Genomic DNA, 14,515 nt, shown 5'->3' with positions numbered 1-14,515 from the left:
TGTTTTCTTTGTATTTAATTTTTTTTTTTTTTTTTTTTTTTTTGTGCTACACGGGCCTCTCACTGCTGCAGCCTCTCCCACCGGGGAGCACAGGCTCCGGACGCACAGGCCCAGCAGCCGTGGCCCACAGGCCTGGCCGCTCTGTGGCATTTGGGATCCTCCCGGACCAGGGCACGAACCCGTGTCCCCTGCATCGGCAGGCGGACCCTCAACCACTGCCCCACCAGGGAAGCCCTGTATTTAATTTTTGACAGTTTGATTAATATGTGTCTTGGCATGTTTCTCCTTGTATTTACCCTGTATGGGACTCTCTATGCTTCCTGGACTTGATTAACTATTTCCTTTCCCATATTAGGGAAGTTTTCAACTATAATCTCTTCAAATATTTTCTCAGTTCCTTTCTTTTTCTCTTCTTCTTCTGGAACCCCTATAACTTGAATGTTGGTGCATTTAATGTTGTTCCAGAGGTCTCTGAGACTGTCCTCAGTTCTTTTCATTCTTTTTTCTTTAGTCTGCTCTGCAGTAGTTATTTCCACTATTTTATCTTCCAGGTTACTTATCCGTTCTTCTGCCTCGGTTTATTCTGCTATTGATCCCATCTAGAGTATTTTTAATTTCATTTATTGTGTTGTTCATCGTTGCTTGTTTCATCTTTAGTTCTTCTGGGTCCTTGTTAAATGTTTCTTGCATTTTCTCTATTCTATTTCCAAGATTTTGGATCATCTTTACTATCATTACTCTGAATTCTTTTTCAGGTAGACTGCCTATTTCCTCTTCATTTGTTAGGTCTGGTGGGTTTTTATCTTGCTCCTTCATCTGCTGTGTGTTTTTCTGTCTTCTCATTTTGCTTATCTTACTGTGTTTGGGGTCTCCTTTTTGCAGGCTGCAGGTTCGTAGTTCCCGTTGTTTTTGGTGTCTGTCCCCAGTGGGTAAGGTTGGTTCAGTGGGTTGTGTAGGCTTCCTGGTGGAGGGGACTAGTGCCTGTGTTCTGGTGGATGAGGCTGGATCTTGTCTTTCTGGTGGGTAGGTCCACGTCTGGTGGTGTATTTTGGGGTGTCTGTGGACTTATTATGATTTTAGGCAACCTTTGTGCTAATGGGTGGGGTTGTGTTTCTGTCTTGCTAGTTGTTTGTCATAGGGTGTCCAGCACTGTAGCTTGCTGGTCGTTGAGTGAAGCTGGGTGCTGGTGTTGAGATGGAGATCTCTGGGAGATTTTCGCCATTTGATATTATGTGGAGCTGGGAGGTCTCTTGTGGACCAGTGTCCTGAAGTTGGCTCTCCCACCTCAGAGGCACAGCACTGACTCCTGGCTGCAGCACCAAGAGCCTTTCATCCACACGGCTCAGAATAAAAGGGAGAAAAAGTAGAAAGAAAGAAGGAAGGAAGGAAGGAAGGAAAGAAGAAAGGAAGAAAAGCAAGAAAGAGGATAAAATAAAATAAAGTAAGATAAAACAAAATAAAGTTATTAAAATAAATAATTATTAAGAAAAAAATGTTTTTAAAGAAAAAAAAAAAAAGGACGGATAGAAGAACCCTAGGACAAATGGTGACAGCAAAGCTATACAGACAAAATCTCACACAGAAGCATACACATACACACTCACAAAAAGAGGAAAAGGAGAAAAAATAATAAATCTTGCTCTCAATGTCCACCTCCTCAATTTGGGATGATTCGTTGTCTATTCAGGTATTCCACAGATGCAGGGTACATCAAGTTGACTGTGGAGCTTTAATCTGATGCTTCTGAGGTTGCTGGGAGAGATTTCCCTTTCTCTTCTTTGTTCGCACAGCTCCTGGGGCTCAGCTTTGGATTTGGCCCCGCCTCTGCGTGTAGGTCCCTGAGGGCGTCTGTTCTTCGCTCAGACAGGATGGGGTTAAAGGAGCAGCTGCTTCGGGGGCTCTGTCTCACTCAGGCCGGGGGAGGGAGGGGTGCGGATGTGGGGCGAGCCTGCGGCGGCAGAGGCTGGCGGGACGTTGCACCAGCCTGAGGTGCGCAGTGCGTTCTCCCGGGGAAGTTGTCCCTGGATCCTGGGACCCAGGCAGTGGCGGGCTGCACAGGCTTCCCGGAAGGGAGGTGTGGAGAGTGACCTGTGCTCGCACACAGGCTTCTTGTTGGCGGCAGCAGCAGCCTTAGCGTCTCATGCCCGTTTCTGGGGTCCGCGCTGTTAGCCGCGGCTCGCGCTCGTCTCTGGAGCTCCTTTAAACAGCGCTCTTAATCCCCTCTCCTCGCGCACCAGGAAAACAAAGAGGTAAGAAAAAGTCTCTTGCCTCTTCGGCAGGTCCAGACTTTCCCCCAGACTCCCTCCCGGCTATCCATGGTGCACTAACCCCCTGCAGGCTGTGTTCACACCTCCAACTCCAGTCCTCTCCCTGCGCTCTGACCGAAGTCCGAGCCTCAGCTCCCAGCCCCGCCCGCCCCGCGGGGTGAGCAGACAAGCCTCTTGGGCTGGTGAGTGCCGGTCGGCACCGATCCTCTGTACGGGAATCTCTCCACTTTGCCCTCCGCACCCCTGTTGCTGTGCTCTCCTCCGTGGCTCCGAAGCTTTCCCCCTCCGCCACCCGCAGTCTCCGCCGCGAAGGGGCTTCCTAGCGTGTGAAAACTTTTCCTCCTTCACAGCTCCCTCCCGCTGGTGCAGGACCCGTTCCTATTCTTTTGTCTCTGTTTATTCTTTTTTCTTTTGCCCTACCCAGGTACGTGGGGAATTTCTTGCCTTTTGAGAGATCTGAGGTCTTCTGCCAGCGTTCAGTAGATGTTCTGTAGGAGTTTTTCCACGTGTAGATGTATTTCTGGTGTATCTGTGGGGAGGAAGGTGATCTCCGCGTCTTACTCTTCCGCCATCTTCCCGATTGATGATGCCCTGACCTTAACTGCCATCTTCAGCTAAAGACAAAAGAGGATGTTGGGGGTAGTGATTTGGACTTCAGGGGAGGAAGGCAATTCACATGGAGATGGAAAACAAACGTTTGGTAAACAAATGTTTGCTGGGCCTGCAAAGACAGTGTGACACAGGGTGGACTCTGATCTCTAAGAGTTTCCCTCACCACATTTAGCCCATATTCTTTGCAGATGTCTCTGGTGATAACTCTAGTCCAGTAATAAGCCCGCTATCTAAATTCTTTAGGCAGTTAGGGGAAAAGGCAGAGTTTCTTCCTGAGTTTTTTGACTGAAAAATTGTTCACAACCCAAAAGTTTAGATTTATGTTTTATTCAGCGAATATTCTTAGGACTTCAAGCCTGGAAGGTAGGATCTCAAGTAACCCTGAGAGAACTGCTCTGAGGAGGCAAAGGGGGAGCTAGGATACATAGGAGTTTTGCAACAAAGGGCAGGTAGTTTGAATGTCAAAAGATTATTGTTAATTAAAGAAAACCAGATATCCCAAGTTAAGGAATTTAGCTCTTTTCTGTGTATGGGAAGATGCAAGAGTCTGGGCTCATTGAAATCATTACTTTGATAGGAACCTCAGCTATTTGGGGCCAGTATCCTGTGTTTTCACCTCCTGAGTTTCCTCAGGGGTCACCGTGGGGAGTGGCTGCAGTGTAATGGCTGCTAGATGGCAGGTGTTCTTTTCCATCCTGAGTCCCCTTAGAGCTAACCAGCTCACCATCGCCTGTGGCTGCAATCTCTGATGACCGTGATATCCTTTGTTTACTGATATAGCAGGCTATATTTCATTTATCAGTCTTTTGGGGCTTGATTGTTTTCAGCATGCCAGAGACATTCGGGGGTAGCAAGTTTTGCTCCCCTACAATGACAGTGGTGGAGCTGGGGTTTGAACCTAGGAGTCTGTGCTCTGAACTTTGTCACTGTACTGCTTCTTGGTAAATTATGCATCATGTTTTTCCCCCAGCAGGAAATACTGTTTTTATAAAATATATTTTTGAGGAAGCTGTAGGTGCTGTAGCATAGGTCCGGAAGAGGGTACTCTGTGCACACTGCCACATTCCAGGTCCAAGCAGACAGAGCTCATCTTCCCCTTCCTTCTCAGACTCCAGGGCCCTGAAGTCCCTGCAGGAAGACACCCCACAACTGATGCGCACACGCAGTGATGTTGGGGTACGTCGTCGTGGCAATGTGAGGACACCCAGCGACCAGCGGCGAATCAGACGCCACCGCTTCTCCATCAACGGCCATTTCTACAACCACAAGGTAGAGGCGATAGGGTGGCAGGGGGCAAGCGCCAGCTCCAGTGGGGGCAAAACCCCTTCCTGGGCAGCTGCCACCTCAGGGCTGCAGACTCCTGGGAAGCCACTCAGTCTTTGGGTCGTGAGTGGGCTGCAGGCTCTGCTGGCTCTGAGAGAGATAAGGGCCTCCTGATCAGGAGCCCTCCTAAATGATGGTGTTGTAGGAAAAAATGGGGTGCAAGAGGATGGTCATGTCCTAGGTCTCAGGTGAGTCCGGTGGCCCCAAGGCAATGGGTCGTTCGGGAATATGAGAGCAGCCCTGGGCTGTGGGGGTGATTAGTTTTTATGGGCTGGGTAATTTCATAGGCTAGTAAGTGGGAGGAGTATTCTGTCTTGGAGAAGGGGTGGGGATTTGCATGAATTGGGCCACCACCCACTTTTTGGCCTTCTATGGTCGACCTCGGAACTGTCATGGCACCAGTGGGTGTGTCATTTAGATGCTAATGTATTACAATTAGTGTATAATGAGGTGAAGGTCTACTGGAAGTCAAATCTTCTGCCATCTTGGGCCTAGTAGGTTCTAACCAGTTTTTGTGGTATCCTGTTCTTAATGGCTGTGTCATTCTTTTAATGGTTGTGCCCTGCCCCCTTTCTTCCTGTCTCAGTGGGTGAGATGCGAGATGACCCCACAAACAGCCCTCATCAGAAACCCCCCATCCATGTGTTACTCTCTTTCTGCACCATGTGCCTCCAGCTGCTATGTGGCCTGACTTCTCTGTGAGTTAAGGGCTGCCCTGAAACAGAGCTGCAGAACTCAGATCACCCACCCCACCCCAAGCTAGCTGACTCTTCTTCCTTCCTGCTGCTTGGTTTGAATCTGGCCCCAGAAACAAGTGCATCATGGAAGAGTGGTCACAGACCTCCTCATGTTGAAGTCGTAGTAGAAGGGGCTTTGTGCATGTTTTATTTGGAGGGAGTGCCTCCCTTATCTGGTCCTCTTTCCCTCCTCAGCGCTGCCGTTTGGCAAGCTCAGATCCCTCAAGCCTTCTGCAGTGGGGTGGGTGCGAGCTCCTGAGCTAGGCAAAGCCCAGGGCTCTTTACTGACATCAAAGCCCAATGCTTCTATGTTGTAAGGGACAGAGGACTCTCAGGGAGCACAGGTTGAGTGCCATTGTCCCTGTCCCTTTACCCCAGGTAACAGGGCCAGGACACCTGGGTTTTAGTGCCCCATCCTTGTCTGTACACCCACTCTGAGCTGGACCCCTCTATTGACAGACGTCAGTGTTCACGCCGGCCTATGGCTCCATCACCAATGTCCGCATCAACAGCACCATGACCACTCCACAGGTCCTGAAGTTGCTGCTCAACAAATTTAAGGCAAGTTCCCTCTGCTGCCTGGCCTCAGACAGTGGCATGTGTGCCTTGGGGCCCCAGAAGTGTAGAGGTGGGGGCTATGGAGAGTGTGTGGTAAGGGGGGCACAGGGCAGAGAGGATTTAGGTTCTTTAGACCCCACGACATCAGCATCACCTGGGAGCTTGTTAGAAAAGTAGGTTCTCAGGCCTCCCTCTCCCCCAGATCAGACCCACTGAAGTGGAAACTCGGAGATGAGACCAGGGAACCTGTTCCACAAGGCTTACTGGGATTCTGGTGCCACCGAAGCCTGAGAAGCACCAGCCCTCAGGTGCTTTATGGGCCTCCAGAGAAGGACCCTGGACCTGATGACTGGCTCAGGGCTCCGTGCACATATCGACTTCTGTGCATTTGGGGAACCTACTTTGATGAGCCTTCAATAGATGTGAAAATTATAGTGCATGAGTATTTTTGAAGTCCTGTTGCTCTGTATGTTTTCCACAATACCCTTCTAAGTCTTTTGGAAACCAGGTATTCTTATTTCTAACAGAAGCCAGTGTGTCCTAGTGGTTTAAAGCATAGGCTCTGGGTTTGAATCTCTATCTATCACCTGCTGGTTGGAGGAGTTGGACAAGTGACTTAAGCTCCCTGTGCTTCTGCCTCACCATCTGTAAAATAAGGTTAACAGGACCCCATTACTGGTGTCAACTGAAAAAAAATTGCACAACCTAAAAGTTGAGAGTTATGTTTTATTCAGCGAATATTCTTAGGACTTCAAACCCAGAAGGCAGCATCTCAAGTAACCCTGGGAGGACTGCTCCAAGGAGGTGAAGGGGAAGCTAGGATACATAGGAGTTTTGCAACAAAGGGCAGGTAGTCTGAATGTCAAAAGATTATTGTTAATTAAAGAAAATCAGATATCTCAAGTTAAGGAATTTAGCGTTTTCCTACATATGGAAAGATGCAAGAGTCTGGGCTTACTGAAATCATTCCTTTGATACACACCTTAGCTATTGGGGGCCAGTATCCTGTTTTCTCACCCTGAGTTTCCTCAGGGCTCACCGTTGGGAGTGGCTGCAGTCTGATGGCTGCAAGATGGCAGGTATTCTTTGTTTCTTTCCTGAGTCGTCTCAGGGCTCACCAGCTCACCATCGGAGGTGGCTGCAATTGCTGATGACTGTGACATCCTTTGTTTACTGATATGGCAAGCAATATTTTATTTCTCACTGGGTTGTCATGTTAGATGAGTTAAAACATGTAGAGTTTGTTAGAACTGTGCCTGGCATGGTGCAATGAATGTTAGCTCTTATTACCTATCATTATTGATAATGTTACCACCCCATTTCCTCACCACCTTTAAATGCTGTAGATAAATAGCCCTCCCCTCAAAAGAGCCTATCATTTATTTAGCTTTGCAGTGTTCAAGAAGAAGAAATGGCCACAGTTAGGATATGTAAATATATGCTTTCAGCAAGTATCTTTTGCTCCTTCCTGATTCAGATTGAGAACTCAGCGGAAGAGTTTGCTTTGTATGTGGTCCATACCAGTGGTGGTAAGTATAAAGAACACAGTATACTTAAAACTTTTAATTAACTCAAAATAGCAAGTTAAAAAAAAAAACTCTGCCTCATTTGCTTGTTGCTTGGGTTTTGGAAACTTCCAAATGTTGTTTGCCTCCAAGGCTGGTGAGCTTGCTGGATGAGTCCACTGGGGAATGCCATATATGGTCAGTAAACTAACCCTAAAACATAACTGCCTATTAAAAAAAGAACTGGATTTTCTCAAAGCACAGAGAAAACCAGATTCTCCAATGCAGCATCTTCCAAAGGGCTTGAGGCATGGAAGTATTGTTGAGGGGTACGGGAGCGGTAACAGTTGCTTTGAACTGTTGAATTGTTCATTCACAAATCAGTCTCCTGACTTGTATGGCTACATCTCCTGAGGTGCCTGGTCCATTTGGGCCCTTGAGTTGACAACCACTTAAGGTGAGAAAGGCCTCAGGCAACTCAGGGCTGCTCCTGGCTGTGTGTGGTTCCAGAGAAACAGAAGCTGAAGAACACTGATTACCCCCTGATTGCCCGGATCCTCCAGGGCCCATGTGAGCAAGTCTCCAAAGTGTTCCTTATGGAGAAGGACCAGGTGGAGGAAGTCACCTATGATGTGAGTCCCTTTTCAGTCAGATGTCTGTCCCCGGAGGGTGGGGGATTTGGTTGGGTAAACTACAACTGGGGTATAGCTTGGCTTTTTGACCAATGACCAGGCCCTGTTTTGTTGCTATTTCTCAACACCAGGTTTTCTTGAAACAATAATGAATGCAGAAGCTAGGTTGAGGGTGTGCCCTGTGGGGGTTAACTGGAAGAAAGCTCAGGAACAAAATGATTTCCATAGAAGGAATAAATTTCTTGAGGCTTTCTGGGGTACTTAAGAGGGCTGAAAAGTTTCTGCAAACCTTTTCCAAGCAACTTCAAGGAGTTAGCAGTGATTTTATAGCTTTTGCTATAGCAACAAACTTCCCCAAGTCTTAGTCACTTACAACAGTAAACATTTACTTTCTTGCTCCAGATTCTGTAGGCTGGTAGCAGCGGTTCTGCTTTAGATTGTGGGTTCAGTTCAGATAGACATTGCATGTCTTATTCAGAGACCGAGGGTAAGGGGCAGTGGCTACCTAGGTATGCTTCTCATGGCAGATGGCTGGAATGCAAGAAACCATGTAAGCTCCTTTGAAGCCCCCACCTGGATTTTATGTATATCACATCCACACACCCATTCCATTGGCCAGAGCAAGTCACATAGCTGAGCCCACCATTAACAGCGTGAAGAAACACACTTCTCCCACAGAGAAGAGTTGGTAGAACAGGGTGAGGGTTCTGGTGAGGGAGGAAGAGTGGCTGCTTAACTTCAGCTCACCTGGGAGCCACCCCCAGGCTTATAGCCTCTCAGGAGGCAGTTCACATTTGGATGCCTGTTTGAGCCTTGAGGCACAAATCATCATTCTGAGCCGTGGTTCCTTAATTTCTCTTAGGGGAGAGCAGAGAGGTTTATTGAATATTATGTGTTCCAGTCTTCTCTGCATGCCTGACAAGAGAAAGTGCTTTTCTATGTTTGACATCACCTCTCATGGATTGGATACATGAGATGAAAAATGAGAAGTTATGAGATGAAGTTATCATGTAAATGAAGTGATCATCATAGACTCTATACCAGCCTTGAGAAGAATGAGGCTTGGCTCCTGCCTTTAAGGAAATCCCGGATTAGTGCAGAAATAGATTTCCCAAGGCTTTGTGCCTTATATGAGAGAGATGCCAAAAAAAATTAGAATAGTGCTGGGAGGGGTCTTGCACCCCAGACTTACTTTTTCCTCCCCAGGTGGCTCAGTATATAAAGTTTGAGATGCCTGTCCTTAAAAGCTTCATTCAGAAGCTCCAAGAGGAAGAAGATCGGGAAGTAAAGAAGCTGATGCGCAAGTAAGCATAGCCCCTGGGGTGGCTGGTTGGGTTTCTCCTGAGGCCTCAGTGAGAAGAGTCTCCGTTCAGGAACCTTGCAGGGGCTGTGAGGAGCTGCCATCTGGGCCTGGGACTGTGTTCAGGGGGCTTCCCATTGACAATGCCAGATCTCAGATCTCAGGTGGGGACTTGAAACATCGGTGTGTTGGTCGTTCTGCTTCTCGTTCAACTTCTCATTTTGATGTGGGACATAAAATTGTTCCAAGGATTTCAGGAAGGTTGTCTCGGCAGTGGAAATTTAAGCAGAGTAACCCTAAAATCCCTTCCTCACATCCTTTCTCCCTTTTTAACATTTCTCTTCTGGAAATTGCATTTGGGTTGAAAAGTCCAGTACTAAAACTTCATTCTGGGGAGGATTTTGTTATTTTTTGGTCATGTTTAGTCATAAAGTAGAGCTGCGTTTCATAGATATGGCAGAAAAATTGATTTTTTTGCCGCTAAAGTCAATGCTACATTTTCTGTGTTGATGATAATAATATGATAGCAGTTAACATTTATTGAACACTTACTATGTGCCAAACTTTAAAAATAGTTTTGCTGTGCAGTGCAAAGCCACGTTAGCCCTGCATTAACAGTGCCCACTCCAGTATCTGAATTACCATAATTCAGGGAAGGGATGAAAAAACCATACTCACCACTAAGCCATGGACCTCCATGCCTGGTAGTTGCTATAGTGTCTTTGGCAAAATGCAGATACTGATATTAGATTGAACCTTATGAAGTTGTCATTTTTGTAGGCTCCCCCAAAGTGGTAAAAGTAATGGCAATTTCATATGGTCCAGTCTAGGTGAGGATTATATGATACTCTATGCATAGTGCCTTGAGCATAGTAAGCACTCAACAAAGGGAATCCCTATTACTGTTCTTGTTATTTCACCTTCTCATTCTTCTTCTCCAGACTTTTTAATCATAGTAAAATAATGAGCTTGGAGTGAGCCTCTTCAGTCCCTTTCATCCTGTTGTGGAAATGAACACAAGTAACGAAGTGGTTCAAGAGTGGGCCAGTGAGAGAAGCAAAGGGTTGGGACACTTGGCCCACACTGTGACCCAAGTGATGGGGGAGGGTCATGAGAAGGAGTGTGTTGCTTTCTGCTCTCCACCGAAGCTGTTCTGTCCCCAGGTACACCGTGCTCCGGCTAATGATTCGGCAGAGGCTGGAGGAGATAGCCGAGACCCCAGCAACAATCTGAGCCATAGGGAGGGGATCCAGACGCCGTGGAGGGCATTGTTGACCTGAGAAGACTCACAGGAAGCTGGGCGCCTTCCATGGAAACGTTTAAATGCAAACCTTTCCAGCTCCCAAACCACCATGGAGAAGCCAGCAGACAACTAACTCCCTGACCTTTTTTTCCCTGCTCCTTTCCTTTACTCACGAGGACTTTCCATTTTTATTATAAGAAGAACCCAAAATGTGTGTGTGCACGTGTGTGTGCACATGGTACACATCCACATGCCCACATGATATATTCACATGCAATTCAATTCCAAGCAGCCAGCACAGGTGCTATGAGGCTGGCAGATATTCTGCTTGTGGGCAGGAAAATCAGAGGAGTCACCGATCTGAGGGGTTTTAGGTTGAAGAAAAGATTTCTCCCCTCAAGTGCCAGGGAGCAGCCATACATGTCTGCTTGTGTTTAGAAGGGGAAGTGGGCCCAGCAAACTCACCATTTGGGGTATTTTTATGTTAATAGATACTCTCCCTGTATCCCTAGGAAGGATCTGCAAGTGTGAGATCCTTGGCAGTTAACAAATTAATTAACAAACCATGCCCTTGGGGCAGTTCTGATGGAAAGAAAAAGATAAACCATCAGTGGGGTAGATGCAATAAGCCCACAGGTTTTTACACTGGAAACTTCAATTGTTTTAAATAACAAGGACATTTGTGATGGTCTGTGTGGATGCCAGTAAAGAATGGATTCTGCCTCCGCCCCCACCTCCCTGGCTACCTCTAGGAGATAGGGGAGCCTGATGTTTGTCTCAGCATGCCAAGCTGATGACCCCAACTCTTTGGGGCCTCCCTGAGTTGAAAGAAGTATCTTATGAAACAGGCCTCACTGGTTTGTACATGGCGCCTGGTCTTGTATGGCTGGGAAGTTTCCCTCCTTAGAGAAATGTGGAGGCTCCTCACAGAATGACAGGTGCCTGTAAACCCAGCCCATTTTCATATCCAGTGGTCTTCTTGCACTTGGAGCTGAGGCCCTGCGTTTGCAAAGTCAAGGCTTAATACTTTACAACCACTGGATTTTTGCAAGTTGCCCTCACGTCGTGTGTGGAGATGGACTCTAAGAATGAAGACTTGTCCTGCTACTGACCAAGTGTGGGGTTAAGGGATACTTCTTGGGCTGCCCCATGAGAGTGTGTAGATAGGATGGAGCTTCTCTCTCAGCTTCTCTGAGCAGCCACCTGGGTGATCTTTAGAGAGATTCCAATGGAGGGGGAAGGGCAGGAAGAGTCTGTCCTTCTGGGCCCCCATTGGTAAGATCGCCAGGTAGCTCAGCTCCAGTACAACGGATACTGTTTGAAGAGCGACAGATAGATGCTTGGAGCAGGTGCCTGGCTGTGGAGGTCAACCAAGCAAGGCCAGAAGCTCCTAACACTGAGCCTTGTTGTGGTAGGGAAGCTCCCCATCTGTTCTCCACCTCTTCTCCAAAGAAGGTTTGGAGAGCTGGGCAGTTGAGGAAAGAAGAGCCACTGATCCGTGCCTGCAAGGACAGTGGACCTTTGCAGCAGAGCTGTTCCTGCCCAGGCACCCTTGCCCCCTACCTGCCCCTGTGGCTTCCATGTAGTCTCACTGTTAACTTTCAAAAGGATGGCATGCTGCTACCTGGCATTTTGCTGAGGGTCTCTTAGCAAGCTTACCTCCTCTGTGGGGAGCGCCACCAGCCCTGTGGGGGATGGACTGGAAATCTGGAGGGCCTTAGCCTCAATCATACACCTCAGTGGGCTTCTGCAAAATGCACAGAAAAAAATGGGGGCCCGGGGAGAGGCTTCCTTTGTTACAGATGGGAAAGGGCAGTTTTGTGAATGCAAACATACTTCCTGAGTTTTGCATTTGAGAAATGACTTGGAAAATTTTCTTCCGGTTATTTTTATTTTGAATGTTCAAAGCCTTTGTTGGCCCCAGTAATCTTCCTTGAGTGGCTAGGGAAAAAATTTTCCACAAAGCAAATTACTAATGGCTAACTTTTATTGGACAGCCATTTTTGGTTTATCAAAGTTCTCTTTAATTTGCACTAGCAATATGATAGTGGTAAATATGGGAGTGTTGCAAAATGTCAGATTTGCCAGATCACTTTCTCAGAAAGTGATACTGAGGTAGACTTGGCTTTTTAAAGATGGGGGGTTGGGATGGAATTGAGGGGAAATCGCATCTTACATGATACATTCCACTTAATGCAGGCCGCACTTTTCCATTTTGGCTCACCCTGTTTAGAAATCATTTCTCACGTACTAATGACCCAGTCAGGAATTTTGGAAAGGTTCTTTGAAATAGCAGCAACTGAAATAGAGACCCTCTGCTGTGATGTGGAGCTGGATTTTCTCACTGGTATCACATGACCTTGCAGCTTTGAACTCCTGGACTGATTTGTGTGGGTTTATGTAATTGTGTGCAATGAACCTGAAATCGTGCGAAGAACAAAAAGGCCAATTTACAGGGTTTTTCCTCACTTGTGAAAAGCGGCATAGCCACATCTGAGTCTTTTTCCAGGGGCTTATGTTACAAGGTGATCAAATGAAGGAAAAACCTGAGTTTATCGTTGGGAAGGGGATCCAGTCCCCCTGGTGATGATGGAATTAAGCACAAGGTCACATTCTTAGTCATCACATTAGTGGGAAGGTGAGGAGTTAAATTTTGTGGTGGGGGGGAGTGGTTACCTTGGGGAGGGATTGAAAAGCACAAACAATAGGTTTGCCTGTGCAAACTGGTGAGGAATGTGTACACTGGTCTCCAGACTTGTGGACTTTGTGAGTTGAGGTTGAGGTGGAAGAATCTCGGATTAGCCACCTACCCCTGTGACAAATGCTGAGCCCTGAGGTTGAGGTTTTGGTCTGAGACTTCAAGGAGAAATATTTTCACCCTTCCCTCCTCTCTACCAGAAAGAAAACAATACTCTCTCCTAGGGACCTCCAGATAAAGACATTTTATCTCTGTAGATAAGACTTTAGGATATAAAGACCAAAACAAACAAACAAAAACACTCAAGAAACAAACTCTGTTCTCAGATGCAAACATGTCTTGGCAAGAATTCTTTTCTTTGGAGTTGGGCTGTTATTTCAGTGTTAGGAGGTTGGAAGGAGAAATGGACCAGAGAAAAGCAGGAAGCTCTCTTAAGGAAAGAGAAGCTCTCTTTAAAAAATAAAACTATTTCAAAGCTCTGTAGCACAGAGAACATGGTGCCATAGATACATCTCCAAGAGAAATTCCTATATGAACAAAGGAATTCCAGTGCCTCATAGTGACAAAACCATGATGTGAGGGCCAAGGTAGGAGGCAGAGATCTCCTTGAACACCTGTTGCAGCAGTACAGATTCTCGAGTCAAGCCTCTGAAAATTGTTTTACACAAAGTCTTGTTGGAGGCAGATGAGATGAAGAATGATCTCCTAGAGAGGTAAAAATAAAGACAAATGTGGCACCCCTTCTTTCAGAGGGAATTGACAGTGTTTACCCTGTCATGGGAGGTCACAGCGCCCCCTGTGTTATAGCCAGGCACCAGACATGGGCAAGCTGTGAAAGGAGAGCCTCAGTTTTCCTGTGGAGTCTCCCCGGCGATTGCAGACCTATTTCCCAGGCTGATGGTTCCTGGTGTGTTACTGCTAGTGTTTCTTAAGGGTTTCCTCACTTGATTTAGCTTTGTGAAGTATCTTTCTTCTTAATCATAACTTGCTTTTCGAGCAATGGTACATGACCTCATTCAATGTTTGGTTCTGAAGTTATAAACTGATGTGTTTAGGTATCTTAATGTAACTTGGCAAGTCCTCAGTAGGGAGCTGTGAATTTCTGTAACATTTTGATATGTTTTAAAGCACCTGACTTAGATCTTGTTGAATAAAGCACTTTCAAAGAGAAGTCCCTGGCGGACAGGTGTGTGCGTGTCCGCTGCATTACAGGAGGGTTGGGGATGGGAAAGTGAAGGTGCATCCAGGAGACGCTTTGATTTTCTTTTCAGAGTTTGTGGTTTGACTGGCACTCTGACTTGGTTCTAATGTTCCAAAAAGGAAGTGAAATGAGAAAATTCCCTTTGAATCTTGAGTTCAGGCCCTGGTGGAGCCAAGAATTGTAGAAACAGCTGGGGACAGCTATTCAGTGAGGCTGGATTTTTGTCCTAACTCTACCCTTGGCTTGTTGGGGCCAATTCACTGAACCTTTTTCTAGGACTTGGTTTCCTCATCTGTAAAATGACCAAGCCACTGTCAGGGTTTGGGGAACTGGGCTTGCCTCTGTTGGAGGCACAACCCCCCAGGGGTTGCCAAGCCTAAGACCTTTAGACTAGGGCCCAAGTTCCACGCTATGGTGTGAGACAAGTGTGATGGTTAAT

The 14,515-nt window shown here is 46.8% G+C and overlaps 1 protein-coding gene across 6 annotated transcripts in view; it reads left to right on the top strand.

The window, feature by feature from the left end:
- RASSF2 (Ras association domain family member 2) overlaps positions 1-14,046 on the top strand; it is a 47,644-nt gene extending 33,598 nt beyond the window's left edge. For all 6 annotated transcript variants that reach the window (XM_033440275.2, XM_049699493.1, XM_033440277.2 and 3 more), the window contains 6 exons: positions 3,988-4,148; positions 5,399-5,500; positions 6,975-7,026; positions 7,513-7,634; positions 8,841-8,938; positions 10,098-14,046. In XM_033440275.2, coding sequence (XP_033296166.1) covers positions 3,988-4,148; positions 5,399-5,500; positions 6,975-7,026; positions 7,513-7,634; positions 8,841-8,938; positions 10,098-10,167 — 605 coding nt within the window. In that variant the 3' untranslated portion in view covers positions 10,168-14,046. The remainder of the gene's footprint in view (positions 1-3,987; positions 4,149-5,398; positions 5,501-6,974; positions 7,027-7,512; positions 7,635-8,840; positions 8,939-10,097) is intronic.
- Positions 14,047-14,515: the final 469 nt, after the last annotated feature.

The sequence above is a fragment of the Orcinus orca genome, chromosome 16 (genome assembly GCF_937001465.1).
Source record: "Orcinus orca chromosome 16, mOrcOrc1.1, whole genome shotgun sequence".
Lineage (NCBI taxonomy): Eukaryota > Metazoa > Chordata > Mammalia > Artiodactyla > Delphinidae > Orcinus > Orcinus orca.
Note: the sequence above shows the minus strand (reverse complement) of the source record. Positions and strands in the feature narration are given on the sequence as shown.